Source organism: Lynx canadensis, chromosome E3 (assembly GCF_007474595.2).
Source record: "Lynx canadensis isolate LIC74 chromosome E3, mLynCan4.pri.v2, whole genome shotgun sequence".
NCBI classification, from domain to species: domain Eukaryota; kingdom Metazoa; phylum Chordata; class Mammalia; order Carnivora; family Felidae; genus Lynx; species Lynx canadensis.
In genome coordinates, this window is record NC_044318.1 from 19,414,912 (window position 1) to 19,432,809 (window position 17,898).

General features: G+C 44.6%; 1 protein-coding gene across 1 annotated transcript in view; it reads left to right on the forward strand.

Moving 5' to 3' along the window:
* The first annotated feature begins 2,044 nt into the window (after nt 1-2,044).
* CACNG3 (calcium voltage-gated channel auxiliary subunit gamma 3) overlaps nt 2,045-17,898 on the forward strand; it is an 83,781-nt gene continuing 67,927 nt past the window's right edge. The window contains exon 1 of the mRNA XM_030301199.1: nt 2,045-3,386. Within this exon, the coding sequence (XP_030157059.1) occupies nt 3,176-3,386 (211 nt within the window). The 5' untranslated portion in view covers nt 2,045-3,175. The remainder of the gene's footprint in view (nt 3,387-17,898) is intronic.

Sequence of the window (17,898 nt, forward strand, 5' to 3'; positions counted from 1 at the left end):
ATCAGCTTTGGCCCTGGGCAGAAGTTGCAAAGAGTGATCCTGCTTCATCAGGCCAAAGGTTCAGTATAAAGCTCCATCTTATAACACATGCCCCTTTCTTTCCTTCCTACTGTCTACAGTATCCTGATCTACAGTTATCACTTTCATCTGCCTGAGCTCCTTACTCTCCCCTCGCTATTCCACAGTATCTTACTTGGATACCCAATTCCTTCTGCTGGACCTCCTGGGCACAATCACCTTAGCTGAAGCTGCTCTCATTTTACTGCAGGTCTGGTGAATGGAGTGACTAGAGCATACTCTCCTTAAGCCCAAAGTCACTGACCTCCCATCTACATGGCCCTGCTCTGGGAAAAGACCTTTCTCACCCTTACTGGACTAAAGGAAGAAAGAAACAGATCCTGGAATGGCTATTATGGTCATTTTTCAATTATTTTATATTATTTAATTTTCTGAGAGGAGGAAGGAAAATTTCACTCATCTAATAACATCTCCCAGGAAAAAGCAACTTCATCTCCAAGTTACAGATAGCTTTTTCCTTGAAAAAGAAAAAAAAAAAGCCAAAGCAGAACATTGTAATAAGAAGCAAATTTTCTTTTTAAGAAAAAAATTAAGTCACTTATAGAAGGCCTTGGAGACCTTCCTCTGTTGTCTCTTACATTCTTTGGGAGTAAAGCTAGCTATGGTTCTGGGCCCAAGTTTATCTTTTTCATTTTGGTTATGTGGCAGATTTTTCATATTTCTACTTCCTGCCCATACAACAGTATTTGTGAACCATGACATATGCATATGGAATTAAATACATATAGGTGCACAAACATATGCTATGCCTATACACAAGCATGCATGCCCACCCATCCACACAGCTATGTATTTATAGCAAACATATTCACATGACCCACAACAGTGTCTACAGGTACATGTATATATTTGCATGCATTCTTTTCTTCTGCCACAAATTCCCAGGCATTCAGAACTCCTAACTAAATTGAACACAGCACAGGTTAACATTTAAACACAATCACACCATGACCTTATATTCAAATCCATGTATGCACAGGTATGTTTATCTAACACCAAGAATCAAGTCTTCACGTGACCTTAAACTGCCCCCCCAATGTAGCAAAGTAACCAAGAAGTTGTGATTACATCTGAGAACTCTTCAATACATTACTGCTACTCAGTCATCTGTATAGATGCTCTCAGACAGAGAGCCTGACTTGGCACCAGGAGACTATATGTGTTTGTGATTACCTTCCATTATATTTCTGTCCAGTTTAATAATACTCAAACATGACAGTTGGTAGTGGTCACATCTCAGAAACTGCAGAAACAACCCAAGCAGCCTCAATTCCAAACACCCAGGCTCCCGTCATGCCATAGGAAAATAATAATAATAATAATAATAATAATAATAATAATGGCATTTCTGTGGACTGTCATTAGTCAACTCTGTGTTCATGTGTAAGCCAGAATACATAGTAATAGAAAGCTGGTCAAATGCTGATCATTTGCAACACTATTTTAAAGGGAGACTCTCACTAGCTTTCAAGTGTGCAATGGCATTTGCACTTTGGACTAACAAGGAAAGCAGACCTAACTTCACCTGCTTCATGGTCTAACTTAGACAAAAATGTAAACAAATGAACATTCCAGGGACTTTTGGAAAGAATTTGACATTTTTATTGACTATCCCACCTTGAATCCAGCAACCCCCACCACCACAGATGTAAAGATGTTAAAGTATATGAGATCAAAGACCAATATCTCACACCCCATCGCCCCAAATCTGTGATATGCGTACAACAGAGTCTATATACGTTCAGTTCCTTCTGTCTTTTAGGAATACATGATCATATGTATATGAACAGTTCCGGGTCTGATCTGAGCACGTTGTCTCCGGTGTAAACGAAAGCTCCAGAGAAAGGAGGGTAGACATATTGGTTTGTTTTCTGGGGAGCCAAATTGAGACAGACTATACACAGATGTGCCTGTGACCACACTTTTTACCCGCCCGAGTAAGACATAGATCTGTCGCCGGGAGTTGCCGGTCCCTTTAAGAAGACTCGGTCTTCCCCAATGGGCTCCAGCGGCGCCCGCAGCAAAAGGCAAACTTGCCTGGCTCATTGGTGGGGGGAAAACGCCGCGCTGGGTGGGAGCTGAGAGCGCGCCAGAGTGCGCTGCGGGCTTCTTTCCCCTTCCCCTTTTCTTAACCCTTCCGGGAGCAGAGGAACAGGGTGTGCTGCAGCGCCGACGAGCCGGGGCGCTGACTGCCCTGGGCTCCGGAAACTTTGCGCGGAGCGTGGGATTGACCAGGCAGAGCCGAGCCGGCTGGCTGGCCTGGAAAGGGACTGGGGAAAGGCGGCGGGAGGGAGGACTGACCCTCCGGCACCCCAGCAATCTAGCCTCGACGCTGGAAAGGCAGGGGGTGCAACAGCAGCGGCTGCCAGGGAGCTGTCCCTTCAGCACCACGGACCTAAAGCCTGGGCGTTAGGGAGGCGGAGGCGGGGCAACAGGCGGGAGCTGTCCCTTCAGCACCGCAGACCTTTGCCCTCCGATGAAACCGGCCGGCCCCCGCCCCAGGACTCTGTCTTTTCTCCAGTTTGAGCGGGGGTGTCAGGAGCAGGCGGAGAGCTTTCCTGGGAGGCTGGGGAAGCAATGAACACTCTTCTCAGCGACTCGCCTCCCAGCAGTGCTATTTTTTGCCATCCGCCTTCACCCCCAGCACACGCGCTCGCACACACACGCACGCACGCACACACACACACATAGACCTCTCTGGATTTCTTTGCCTTGAGTCTCCCGGGGCTGTGAGGAGCCAGGCGCATCTCAAACCAAGCTGGCAGCTCCAGGCTCCGGAGCCATGCCCTGCACGGACCCTCATCTTTACCAAGCTCCTGAGGAATGAAAGGAACCCAGGGATCCTCAGAAGGCAGCAGTGATGTGGACCAACCCCCTGGAGCCTGCACCCTTCCAAGGGCCATAGGCGACCCAGGGAACCGGAGAGAGCTCCAGACAGGAGATCCCAGGTTTCCTAAAGTCTCTGTGGATGGTGACAAAAGGAGACCCGAATTTTTGGAAGAGCCTGCCCTAGGTTACCCAGCTGCAGAGTGATTTTCCCCTCTGGCATTGAACCTACCCCTCCAACCCCCAGCCATCCAGAGTACCATGAAGAATTATGAGGATGTGTGACAGAGGTATCCAGATGTTGATCACCACCGTGGGAGCCTTCGCAGCTTTTAGTTTAATGACCATTGCAGTGGGCACGGACTACTGGTTATATTCCAGAGGTGTGTGCAGGACTAAATCTACAAGTGATAATGAAACCAGCAGGAAGAATGAAGAAGTAATGACCCATTCGGGGCTGTGGAGGACCTGCTGCCTAGAAGGTATTTACAAAATTCCTCTCAGTGGCCCCAAATAATGCAGTTTCTGATATTATGATATTCCAGCGGGTGTTGGGGGAGATGGAGTGATGGGGAAAGAGGAATAGTTTGAATTATTGCTGAGAATGTGCAGATGTCCAGACTGTTTCCAGCAAGACGAATGCTGAGTGGGATGAAGGGGTTGGGTCTTGTTGATTGTTTATGGTTTAAGCTTTGTGAGATGCGATTTTGTGGCACTCTAGGCAGCTTCTGCAGTTGAGCAAAGTCTTCAAATCTAAAATTCCTAAGCATATTGTGAACTGCTTTGATCTGTGGCTTGAGATGGGGTCTTTGGCTCTGCTTAAATTGCCTTTCAGTGGAGGAGGGAGAGGGAGAAGGAGGAAGGAAGAGAGAGGGGAAGGGAGGGCGAAAGGGAGGGAGGATTGGAGGGAGGGAAAGGGAGAGAGAGAGAAAGAGAGAGAGAGGGAGAAACTGTGACCTAGGCTGGCACACTCTGAGCTATTTCCTTATTTCTAACGTAGTCTTATCAGTTTCTTATGAGTTTGGTCTAAGTAGATATTTTCACGAACTTGCATTGCCAACGAGACTTAACATATGTGAACCCTTACACACGCACATGCACACACACATTTTAACAAAACTTCCTTACTAATAGATGTTTCACTGTTTGGGATCAAAACAAAACTGAAGTGTTAGTATTTGGTATCCATCTGTTTTCTTTCTTAAGTCATCTCCAAACTCAACAAATATATTCCCATTACATTTGTATAAGATTGATTCTCCAAAAATCACAGCTTCTAATTTAAAAAATTGAAGATTTTTGCTCCAAATTATAACAAAGAGGACAGACCAATTTTTAGAATGTCAAGCTCTTGGGTAGCCTGACTGATGATTAAACTCACTTTCACTACATGAGGAGTCACTCTCAGCATCACTGGGAAATGCCTGAATGTCAGTGGTAGCAAATAGGAAAATAGAGAAGAAAATCAAAGCTCTGTGGAGCTTATGTGCCTGAGGGAAGGCACTGGATTAGAGGGGCAAAAGGGAATTTTCTCAGGCTTCTGAGGAATCTGGGAAGCTTGTCACAGTGATGAGCAAGGAAATCTGGGTTTCCTGTATGTTCCCCTCCCTTGTTTGCCATTGGTTCTCCATGCCTGCATTCCCACTGGCTGGCATTTGTCAGGGCTTTTTGAGAACTTGCATTTATGTAAATCTCTTAGGAAATCATGCTATGACATCACTTGCTAGTGTAATATTGCATCATTCCCTGGCCTTCTTCCCATGTCCTCACACTCTGAACAACTGCTCTCCTGACTGTAGCACTACTACCATTGATTCTGTTTCCAACACAAATTTGCAACTGGTGGGAATCCCAGGTAGGAAAAGACTACTTTAAATGCAACAAAGATCATTGTACTTGAAGCCAGAAGACCTGGGTAATGCTGCAAACTATGCATGTGACCTTGGCTAAGACATTTACCTACTCCAACCCTCAATTATTAATCTGGGAAATGATTAGTTTGGAATAGGTGGTCATGAATTAGCACTATCCAAAGCTCTTATTTTATCCAGGGTACTGATGGAAATTTTAGAATAATTATTTCCCAAACATTGACAAAAATCTAAAGTTTATGATCATTGGTGATCAGATATGGTGAAGTCATTTACCTTAGGGAAGTTCCATAGTTCCCTTTCCTATATTGACAACAAAGAATTGAGTTATCTTTGAAAAGTTGTGATTTGGTAGATGTTTTGATGTATACATGGTTCTAGGGATGGCATAAAAAATCTGAGTCAAACAAGGTACATATGTAGACCATGCTTCAGTTATTTCTGATTCTTCTGCCTCTGGGAACTAACCTTGGAATGCAGAATTAAACACCAATTTTGGCTTCTCCTGTTAGGGCCTAAAATCCCTGAATCCTTGCTCAGAATTTCTCAACTGATGGTTTCTCTTTTCTCCAACATCATGTCCTACACCCACAGTTTGCACAAGGAATTGGAATCCCACCCAGGCATTCTGTGGGCTTAGTGGGAGAAGTGAGAATTTGAATCAAGATGGAACTAGATGAATCTAAGATATGTTTTTAGGTGAATTCTTTGGAGAAAATTTGTTGCAGTCTTCATGCAACTTGACCCAGCTATACATTTTTTTTTACATTTTTGAAGTATTAAATACAGTAAGATGCATGAACTTGAATGAATCACAGTGAATTATTAGCTATGTGTACACCTGTAGAACTACCACCTAGATGGACCTGGCTGAAAATCTGAAGCCAAGATTTTTCTTTGTGTATGAATATAGCAAATGTTCAAGGAATTTTCAGGAACCTCTGATCTCCTGCATGAGAAGACACATGCAGTAGGCAGCATTCATCCTGTGGAAAAAAGCTGCATACCCATCTCTCATTCAGGATCCCTTGTCTCCCAGAGTCTCGACATCCTCATTTTTCTGGTCTTTTAGTGTCAAAGGATAACTGGAGGTCTTGTAGCTCAGTTTTCCCTAATATCAAATTAGAAGAGTCAGTTCATCCACACTTTTTTAAGAACCATGAGAGAATGTGACTATTTTGTCCAAAAGAGAATGCTTGGGAGGGACATGACAGCTGTCTGCAAATATCTGAAGAGTTGTCATATGGAAAGGAGATTTGAAATGTTCTCTGTGGCCTCCAGAGGGTAGAAGTAAGAGCTAGAGGAAAATAGGTGTTACCTCAATATAAATAACTATGCAGTGTGGAATGGGGAGCTTTAAGAGGTTATGAGTTCTCCACCACCAAAGATATTCAAGGATAATGAAACTACATCAATGTTTCCAAACTTGGCTAAATCATCAGAATTACATGGACAGCTTAAAAAAAAAAAAAAAGATTATGAGGCCTCACAAGTAGATTCTCTGCTTCCATAGGTCTGTAGTGGATCACTGGAATCTAAATTTTCTGAAACTCCTCTAAGTCATTATGATGTTAAAAGCAACAAGTATTGACTATTTACAACGGGCCTGGCAATGATTACATGAGTTAAGAAGGATCACATCACTCAAGTGAGAGAAGGGATGTTTCCAGTTTTCATTTCTATAACTCACCAGAATGTCATTTATATTTAGTACTTACTATATGCTAGCACTGTTCTCACAATTTTGAAAAATTAACTTTTTCCTCTTTAAAGGAGCTCATTGATGTAGGCATTGTTATTGTCCTCATTTTTTAAAGTTTATTTTGAGAGGGAGAGAGACCGGGGAGGGACAGAGAGAGAGGGAGAGAGAAAATCCCAAGTGGGCTCCGCGCTGATAGCACAGAGCCCGATGTGGGGCTCGATCTCACAACCATGAGATCATGACCTGAACCGAAACCAAGAGGCGGATGCCTAACCGACTGAGCCAACCCAGGCACCTATATTATTCTCACTTTATAGGTGAAGAAACTGAGGCCTAGACAAATTATATGACTTGCCTGAGGTTATATACCTAAACCCAGCAGGCCCTGCTTCACCTTAGCCATGTTTCTTCTCAGAGCATTTGCTAGAGAACATTAATTCATGCTCCAGTGGATAGGTTGCTACTGCTACAAACATTAGCTCGTGAGAATGCCCAGACACATGGGTTTTTCCATTCAGAAGTGTCAGGTCCCGGAACACTCAGCATGCCTGTGCAGCATCTGCAGGAGTACAGGAGACATCAGACAGGCACACACTCAGAGACAGCAAAGGACACGTTTTGAATGAAAAAAAAAACAAAAAAAAACAATCGACCTATGTAGAGACACCCACACTCAGAAAGCAGAACGAATGCCTGACTCATTATCTGGAAAGCACGCAAGGCATTCACAAAGTAGGGCCCCAACTTGCTGCGTGTTTTCAATGGCAGCATGTGCATTTGAATGAGAACACGTTCAATGCATGATTCTCTCATTAAGACCTCTTGAAGTCTGAGACACAAAGTGATATATTTACATAATGGAAAGACCACTGGCCTGGTAGCAAGGAACCCCGAGGACTCATCACATTTCTGTCGCTAACAGTTCTGTGAATTGTACATGTTATTTTCCTCCCTTGAGCCTCAGTTTATCCAATTCTGAAATGAAAGCCCCAGGTAAGATTAGGGAGTAACAAATCCAAATGTCCATGCAGATGAAGCAGGTAATATAACATTTAGAACAAGGATTTTGCTGTCCTCTTAATTCTATGGTGGGTGAGGGGGAAGTAATTGCATTTGAGAAGATCTATAGTAACTGAAATGTGGTCTCAGGGTGGGGCAACAGAGAATGGTGGGGACTGAGGCAAACCAGAGAGAAGAATCCCCCATCTAAGGGACAATTACTATGGGACTTGAGTTGATTTTTACTCTGGGCCGATGTGTACCAAATTCATCCCAATATTCCAAATATTAAAAAGCCAGTTGTAAGATCTCTTGATTTTTAAAATGTGGGCAACTAGGGGCTCCTGGGTGGCTCAGTTGGTTAAGTATCCAACTTCAGCTCAGGTCATGACCTTGTGGTTCACGAGTTCAAGCCCCGCCACATTGGGCTCTGTGCTGACAGTTCCAAGCCTAGATAGGGCCTGCTTCAGATTCTGTGTCTCCCTCTCTCTCTGCCCCTCCCCACTCATACTCTGTCTCTGTCTCTGTCTCCCTCACTCTCTCTCTCTTAAAAATAAACAAACACTGAAAAAAATTTTTAAGTAAATAAAATGTGGGAAACTAAATTAAAACAATTTTTAATGCAGTGCCTGCCAAGCCAAACTTACCTTATTGTTGAATTTGATCCCTAGGCTGCCAGTTTTGAGCCCTGGAAATTATCTAAAAGTCCTTTTTAATCTAAATTTCTGATATTTTCGTATTTTATTCCTGAATTGTTCTCCATTAGTCAGTGATCACTTTTTCAATTCATTGAAAAAAAATGCTTACAAAGAAAATAAAGCCCACTTAGCTTTTAGGACAAGGAACTTAAAATGACAGAAAAGAGTTTCAACAAAATGCTATTTCTGCTACAGATGGGCCTGAATGACATCAAACATCTGGCTGAAAAACTGAAAAAAAAATTAGCCAGTCATTAGAAGTTCCCCTATATTTCCAAATCTCCAGATGGTTGACTTTTTCAGCCAGATGGGGTTGCAGCTTTATTTATGTGTTCAGAAGCCTTCGGGGAAGCTGCAAAGATGTGATTGAGGACAGGGATGAGAGAAGGGTGTAACGTTTGTTGAGTATTTCCCATGTGCCAAGCTCTGTGCTGGGTGCTCTCGCATATGGTAACTCATACTTTTCATATTTCCTAGCTCCCTCCAATAGAATATAAGGACAGGGATCCTTGGCTGTTGGGAGCCCTGGTCTATCTCTAGAGTTTAGGAACAGTACCAACCAGTCACTTCTGCTCCTCCTCTCCTAGATCTGATGCAGCACCTTCCCTGAGACGTGGGTACAGAATGCTCTGACTCTCTTCCTTACTCTTGACCTCCTTCCTGTTCCTTTCCCTGCATGCTTCTTCTTTGTCCCTAAAGCCCAAGAGGCAAATAGAGGAGAGAGGTGGACTGGAGCTTTAAGGCAGGATGGGGGTGAGTAACTATGCCTGTGTTTGTAGGGCCAGTCAGGATTGGGGAGGTGGCAGAGGTTGAGGTGTGAGCATGATAACATTCAACTAGAACATGTCTGTATGGCCATATTGCTTGTTAAAATGTTGAAATACTTTCCTACTTCTTGGTAAACAGCATCTGGCCCAAGTCCCCCATCAACCCTCCCCCTTCCACCACCACTGTAGCTACCCTAGCCTATCCTGGAACCTCCCAGACATCTATGAGATTTGTCCAGTAAAGGGTTAAGACCCAGCCCAGCAGGGTCCATCATGATCCTGCCCCAGCCCTACAGAAGCATCTATTCTGACTGGTCTTGTGTCTTACCGGTGATTAAATATTCTGAATCTTATTCCTAAGTTCTGTCATTGGTGAAAAGGACTGACTCCTCTTCCTTCTACCTCAAACCAGCCCCCCTACCATCCTACTCATTCAAGGAAGTAGATGATTTGAAAGTAATTCTGTTTGCTTCATCACTTGACATTTTACTTTCTGGATTAGAAAAAAAGGCAAGTGATCCGAGTTCCAAGGTTGGGTAACCAGTGTAGGTTATTAGCATGGTGACTAGTGGGCTTACTGGTATCCATCAAGAAAAAATAAAACAAGGAAAAAAAGCCCACAAAAAGATGACTGTATCCTTTGAATGTTCTCTTAGAGCAGTTTCTAACAATCTTACTGAAGGGGGTCATCGGATCCTCTAGGGGAATGTAATTTTGTTTGACTTAAGTTTCATTACAGATTCAGGGTCAGTGGTATAGTTAGATGTTTACTTGTAGAAATGTGGAAAGATGCAAATTAATTTGCTCATTAGAGGTGCAAATGATTTCTGTTCATTAGAAGACATAACCCCAAATGTTGTAGATTTATTGCCCTTTCTCTAGAACATGAATCAGTTTCCTAACTTGACAATCTTGCTTCAGAATTTTTTCCCTGAAAAATATATATAACATCCCCCTTTGAACTAGCTTTGTCATTCTGCCAGTTCTCTCATTGAGGAGTTGAATAAAACTTGACATGAGCTCATTGTATATTTTAGGAAAATTATGTTTCTAACCATTTAAAAATTATACTCTGACATGTGGAAGTGCCCCCCCCCAGTGACACCAGTGTTTCTGAGGCTAAAGAGAAGCCCACAAAACTCCAATGTTGTTTTTCTTTTTCCTCCATCCACACGACCCTGCCAAAGCCCACTTTTTCACTGTAGGAGCAAATGGGCCTTTAATCATTTATGCACTGTTCTCTGACCACAGAGAACATGGGATAACAGCAAGGGGCTTGAGATCAGGTAGACTTGGGTTCTTACCTGGATCCTGCCGTTTATTGCCTGCAACACCTGGGAAGATGCTTAACCTCTGATCATGAGTTTCCATACCTGTAAAATGAAGAAACACAGTAGCAAGCATTTTCAACTATTTGTATTTTTATGCTTCTTATGGTTCCTTTATTCCTTCATACCTCTAAATAATATGTTGACCAGTAGTCCTTAATTCATCCTGTAAAGATAATACCCATGTGCAAAGACAAACGATAAGCTAGCTTTCTTATACCACCTCCCTTTCTCCTAAATACTTGTGGTTCTTCAGTGAGTCACCTGTGGCTCCAAGAAGAATCTTTTATAAAGATTGAGGGTGCCTGGAAAAAAGAGAGACTGGCATCACATTCCTGGTTTGGACGTTGCTTGTGTGCCTATTTGGGCAGGGAAGTTGGGGGAGACACCAGGCTGAGAGAGGGAATGACACTGGGGCAGCCTTTTTGGAATGGGGAGGTTCAGTGGGTTGTGTGGAACTGGTGAATAGCTGAGCGTGAGCCATTTGGTCAGTATCCCACCCAAGAGAGCCATCCATTAGGCAAGCAGACCCTGGTTAGAGCTACATGATGTTCACAAAGATGTTGCCCTGCACAGGGCTGCTGGGCCTGAGGGTGAAGCAAGGACTGAGAGTCATCTCCCGCTGCATTCCCCAAACCCTGCACCTTGGCCCAGAGCTGAGTCCGTCCAAAGGGAAGAAGTCCTTTCGAAAGTGGTCACAGGAGCGTGTCCAGCAGCGTGGAGCCATGAGTTTCCAGTGTCGGAAGCCAAGTGGGAGGGAAGAGACTGGATCAGACTCAGACACCCCACATCAGAGAGGGAAGTTGCAGTGGGAAGGCCTCCAGTAACCAATGCATGTGTCTCCACAAGACAGACAACACGTAGGTCCCCGCCACGCAGAGAACCCTGACCGTCAGTGTTAGCTGGCGAAGCAGTAACAACAAATAGTAAAGGTTTACACCTTCACCAAGTTGAGTGAAGTAACATTTTGGCCTTCTTTTCTTTCTGCTCCCGGCCACAGCATACTGAAGGTGCTAGAAGCTAAAAGAGGGACGAGGGACGCCTGGGTGGCTCAGCGGGTTAAGCGTCGGACTTCAGCTCAGGTCATGATCTCATGGTTTGTGGGTTCGAGCCCCGTATCAGGCTGTCTACTGACAGCTCCAAGCCTGGAGCCTGCTTCGGATTCTGTGTCTCCCTCTCTCTCTGCCCCTCCCCCACTGGCACACTGTCTCTCTCTGTCTCAAAAATGAATAAATGTTAAAAAAAATTTTTTTAAGAGGGACAAACATGGATAGAGCATTGCAATCTGGAAGTTTTAACAGGCACAAGTGACTGGAAAGTTTTGACATCTGCCCAAAATATCATTAAGGAAATAAGAGATTAGATATAACACAGTTGAAAGCTAAAATAAAAGTTACACACTTACACTCCACTCATTTGACACTCTTCAATAGACAGGGTATATATCCTCATGCTTTGTCTCTAAAATTCCGGAAGCCGAAAACACAGTAGTATATATCTACCATGATACGTAACTATATCTCAGGGGTTGGCAAACTATAGCCCATGGGCCAAATTCAGCCCTTTTACTATTTTTGTACAACCCACAAACTAAGAATGTGTTGTACATTTTTAAGTAGTTGAAAAAATTAAATAATATCCAATAATATTTCATGACACATAAAAATGATGAGAAATTCAAATTTAAGCATCTGTACTTCTGAACGTTGCCAATAAAAATTTTATGGAAATTTGTTTTCTCTCTTGTTGCATATGTACCTACATAGTATCCTCAATTTTGCTGCTTGGCCTGCAAAGCCTAAAATATTTACTGTCTGGCCCTTTACAGAAGAAGTAAAGTTTGCCAACTCCTGTTATATCTCACTGGAGAGGCATGTAGGAATCCATAACAACATTTTATTTCTGGAAGTAGCCTTTGTTTTCTCAAGAATATTGGGGGCGGGGGAGCCTGGGTGGCTCAGTCGGCTGGGCGTCCGACTTCGGCTCGGGTCATGATCTCACGGTTCGTGGGTTCGAGCTCCACATCAAGCTGTGTGCTGACTGCTTGCTCAGAGTGTGGAAGCTGCTTCAGATTCTGTGTCTCCTTCTCTCTCTCTCTCTCTGCCCCTCCCCTGCTCGTGCTCTGTCTCACTCTGTCTCTCAAAAATCAATAAATGTAAAAAAATAGTCTTTTTCATAAAAGAATATTGGGTCGGGAGAGGTGGTTGTACTATTTGCCTTCATCATAGACTCTTCATCTCACCAGGTATTCTGTGCATCCTCTTCTCTTTCTGGGAGAACTGGCACTTAGTTCTTTGCCCAGGTAGTACTTCACTTCTTCCTGAGACTTGGAGAGGGTGGAAGAAAGTCAGTGAGATCCTTCCCTCTTAAAGGTCTCCAGGAAAATGCAACCCCTGCCCAGGTATGCAGGGAACAGCATCTGTCAGCGCTGGCAAAAGGGGGAAACTTTAGGAGCCAGTGTTCTGATGGCAGTGGAAAGAACAGGACCCTAGAGACTAGGGTGAAGGTGGAGTCAGTCATAGATGGCTACTGAGTAAGTGAGGGTAAAGAAACCGATGTCCACAAAAAACAGGCAGCTGGTATTGGAAGTCTAGACAGCAGTTCCCCTCCATTTGCTCCATACATGAGGTTCAGTAGTTCATGAAACTTGAAGAAAAATGTCATGTAAATAGGTGCTTTTAGGGAGAGAGTTGCATCCTCCAAAATGTTAAGGATCAGTATTGTAGAGCTTAGGTCAGAGGTGAAACCAGGCATGACCTTAGGATCACCTAAACATAGGTGGAAACTGAAGACATGAAAGCACACAAGAAGGGCCAGAGAAAAGCCAATGAATATAAACAGGGAAAATGACAAAACCCTAGGGAGCACTGACGCAGGGGCTCCTAGGGGGCAAGGAGCAGAGGGGCTGGTGAAAATTGGAAAGAAAAGCAGAGATTGAAGAAGTTGTCAGGATTTGACTAGCATTTTAAGGGTCTCTTGAGGCTTGCTCCAAAATGATGTAGATGAACAGTAAAGTCTAGACTAGCAGCTCTCCAGCCCAAGAGGCTTGCATAAGAGGCCACACCTCCAGGATAGGCCTGCCTTCCCTCCTGGAATCAGAAACAGGGCAGGTGTCAATTATAGATCCTGGGGACTGCTTCCAAGGAAGCTGGAAAAGGAGATGCTGGGCCATGAGAACCCGGAAGGGCCAAGGAAATAAGAAATAACTGACACTTAACGAACGCCTTGCGTGTACCAAGCTACGATTACTGGGGCCGACTGAATGTTCACATCTGGGCTAAATCCTGAGCATTTATTTACTTACTTAACAGACACATACCGTAGAGGCGCCTCAGTGGTTCTGTGGTCATGATCTCACGGTTTGTGAGTTCAAGCCCCACGTTGGGCTCTGCGCTGACAGTGCAAAGCCTGCTTGGGATTCTCTCTCTCTTCCTCTCTCTCTGTCCCTACCCTATTCATATTCTCTCTCTCTCTCTCTCTCTCTCTCTCTCTCTCAAAAATAAATAAATAAACTTAAAAAAAACCCAGACACATACTATATACCAGCCACTGTTCTAAGTGAGTGTTTGACAAATATGATTTGATCCTTGTTACTTCTTCAGGAGGTAGATACTGTTTTTATCCCCATTTTGCAAAGGAGAGAATGGAGACCCAGAGAGTCCATGGTTAGTAAGAGGCAGAGCTGGTATTCCAACCCTACCCTGTGCTGCCTTTCATGACTGTACTCCATGCACTTGGATAAGCATTTAGGGTAAATAGATGCAATTCATAATAGTCCTGTGTACTGTTAGCAGACCTGCTCCACCCACAAGGAGACTGAGGCTCATAGAAGTAACTCACTTGCTTTGGGTCACCTGCCAATGTGATCTCCAGAAGCTTCACCTGAACCACCACACTGCACTGCCTTCATTGAAGGGCCTGGGGCCTGACGGACGGTCTCTTCCAACCAGCTCACTCCTGTGCCAAGGAGTATTTGATGTTAGTCACTGGCTCTGAGCCATTCAACAACAGAAACAACTGTGAAAAAGAATTATCCCAACCTTCCCCAATGTTTACTCTAAATCCAGCAAGGTCAAGGAAAAGAAATGGTAAAGCTAACAAGATTCAGATACTGTAGCACTGGGCTTCTGAGAAACACCACCTCTTTAAATCAAATGTAAATTAAAAAAAAATTGTTTTTAATGTTTATTTTGAGAGAGAGAGAGAGATAGTGTGTGTGTATGTGTGTGTGCAGGAGCAGGGGAGGGTCAGAGGGAGAGGGAGAGAGAGAATCCCAAGCAGGCCCCATGCTCTGCACAGAGCCCGATGTGGGGCTTCATGTTGCAACCGTGAGATCATGACCTGAGCCAAAATCAGGAGTCAGACGTTCAACCGACTGAGCCACCCAGGTGCCCTGTGATGTGTGTGTGTGTGTGTGTGTGTGTGTGTTTTTTTAATGGCAACACCAGTGGTTTGGAAGTGAGAAGAACAGAGTTTCTTAAAGAACCTGATTAGATGCAAGTAAGCAAACCACTGGAGATCGTTGCATCTTCTACGTTGCACTTGAGTGTCTGCAAACTTGGGGAAGCCACTAGGTTCATGGCTGTCCCACTTCCTGAGGAGTACACTGGGGCCCATCATTTGTTTGACTTCTTGGAGCTTTCGCCTCTGTGTCAGGCAGGAATCAAGTTCTGGTGTAGATTGCTGTTACTTCGGGATCTGCAGCCTGATTCTCACGCAGCACTCAGAAAGGCGGAAACCATATATATATATATATATTTTTTTTAATGTTTATTTATTTTTGAGAAAGACAGAGAGGGAGTGGGGAAGGAGCAGAGAGAGGGAGACAGGATCCTAAGCAGGCTCCTTGCTGATAGCAGAGAGCCTGATGTAGGGCTCAGAATCACCAAAGGCAAGACCGTGACCTGAGCTGCAGGCAGACACTTAACCGACTGAGCCACCCAGGCACCCCTGAAATCATCTTCGAGGAGCACAAACACCCACTAGACATGCAGCAGACCAATACACCACCAGGCCTGGGTCTTGATGACCTTGGGCTTGGAGAGGACAGAAGTGGGCACCTGGGATGAGACTGGGGCGGGCAAAACCTGACACCATGTATCTACCTTTCAGCCTGTGCGTTTTAAGAAATATTATCAAATAGCTCTACCCACCACATTTTGCTGAACCACCTAGAACTGGAACATACTAGATACTCAATAAATATTCATTGAATTTGTCGCTTCAGGGTGGGTAATTCAATTACCTTGAGCTTCTCCTGGTGAACCCATGCTAATCCCTACCAGTCACTGTTCTGCTCTTAAGCGTTCACCAACCACTTTTAAAATAATATATCCTATAATCTCTGCCATGACTGTTAGCAATTCAGCAAGCGTGTCTTTTGAGGAAGACTGACGTCACTATGTTGAATATCTCAACATTATTTGTCTGTCCCTTATTTCCCATCTTTTCCCTCAAAGATTATCCAGAGTAGTTCAATAGTCTCATTTCAAATTCTTGCAATACTCTGGGTGCACACTCGGGGAGAGAAAAAAGTAAATACATGTTGTGGGGACATAGTGTGCACAAATCCATCAGACCCTGTTTCCATCCCTTGTGCTTCAGATTCTACGTATATTCAGTTACCTGCATGTTTAAGAAATGGTATCTCCACCACTCTGTATTCCGTGGCATATGCCATTCAGCATGAGGCAAAGCTGTCTTGCAATACAATAACACCCACCTGTTAAAATAGTTCCAAAAATCACGGGTAACTGTTGAAGTGTCTTCCACATCTCAGCCGTTGCAAAATTCTGCTTCACCTGTGGAAACTGGTTTTGGCATGCCGCAGTCAATACAGATGTGTATTTACAACAAATCGTTTTGACCCTTTGCAAATTACAGGACTGCAGGACCAATTAGCGGTTTATCAGCTGAAAATGCCTTAAAATATATACTACCATGTAAGTCCTGGTTTTTCAAAATAGTACTTTTCACCAGAGATGAATCCGGCTTGTGATCAAAATGCTCTAAGTGTTTAGAGAAAAATAAAAAAGATCAAATCAACAGGCAATGATGTTAATCTGAGTCAAAGGTCTGCTGCACGGCATAATAATTGCTCTTCTCTGCTTTTTCGCTCTGTGCTGAGTGATGGCTCAGCTCCCGTGTGCTGGGGGGATGGCAGGGGTTAGGTTCCAAGAGATCATAAGGTCTGAACCAAGGACAATTCATGCTGGGCCACCTCCAAAGATGATTTTCCAGTCACAGTCCCTGGGGCTGAGCTGCGAGGCCATCCCTTTAGCCTAGGTAACGGAGAGTCCCAGCCCAGCGCTATGGACTTTCTCCAAACTGTCCAAAAGCTGGAAGATGCACTGGAGCAGGAAGGAGGGTGAAAGTGTAGTGTGATCAAGGTGGGCTTCCCTGAGAAGGTGACATCTAACCCCAGGTATAAAGGAGATGAGGAGCCAAGCCAGGCAGCTACTGGGAGAAAGGTCATTCCAGACAGGGGGAAAAAAAACAGCAAGTGCAAAGGCCCAGTGGTGGGATGTGACTGGGGTGCTCAAGGAGCAAGGGAGCCACTGTGCCTGAAGAGGATGAGCTCAGAGGAGCAAGTACATCAGTCGAGGGAGCTAGATACCAGATTGTATAAGGCCTTGAAAGATGTTGTAAGAACTTTGACTTTGACTCTGGGTGAACTGGAAGGCTTTGGAGGTTTTAAGCCCACAACTGACATGTTCTTCAGTTTGCTGCGGTCTGGGTTTCCTCCTCAATGGAGTTCTTTGCTGCTTGATAAAAGGAGTGCTTTGTCCTGTGACCTCCCTGGCTTCCCGCAGGCACGAACTTCGACCCTAGTCTTCTAAGTTTTTGCCTCACCTTGCCCTGGTGCTTCTAGAAAACTGGTCACAGTGGAATAGCACCTCTTCACCCTCATCTTACCTCTTCCCCTGAAAGCAAGCTCTTGGCCCCTTACTGTTTTCAGTATTGTATCTCTTATTGTGGGGAAATGGGGTGGATGATAGTGACATGGAAGTTTCTAACGTTGAGCGAATCTTGCAAAATTCTTAGACTCACCCCTCCCAGTGGGCAGCCCCTCCTAACTCAGATCCTCGCCCTTCTCCAGCCCAGGCTAACGCCTTCTCCCGGGCTGGTCCCTCTTCTCAGCCTGGAGATCCAATGGGAGGTGGGGAGTGAGTGGTTTGCAGCCGGGGAAGACCCATCCTGGATCCCCTGCTCTCCAAGTCTCCTTACCGAGCACTTACTGTGTTCTAGGTGCTGAGGACTCAGCAGAGAGCAAAGTAGACAAGTTCTCAGAATCTTTGGTAAGTCCAGAAATGCGTAGGAAAGATGCTGAGAGAGTGTATCCAGGTGAACAGACCAGGATGTCTCTCCGACCAGATGACTCTCCGAACATGGAGCAAGGGTCCTGTATTAGTCACGGGGAGAAGGGGCTTGCCACAGAACGTTCTCTTCGGGCTTGTATGTCTCCAAGGAGCCTGACCTACAGTAAGGGCTCAAAACACATTTGCCAAATGCACTCACTGAAAGGCTGTGTAGGTCACACAGAGGAGAACTGACTTCTCCTAAGTGCTGGGGGCTGGAGTAGAAACGAACTCAGAGTTCCTGGTTTCTTATCCTTAAGCAGAGGGGAAA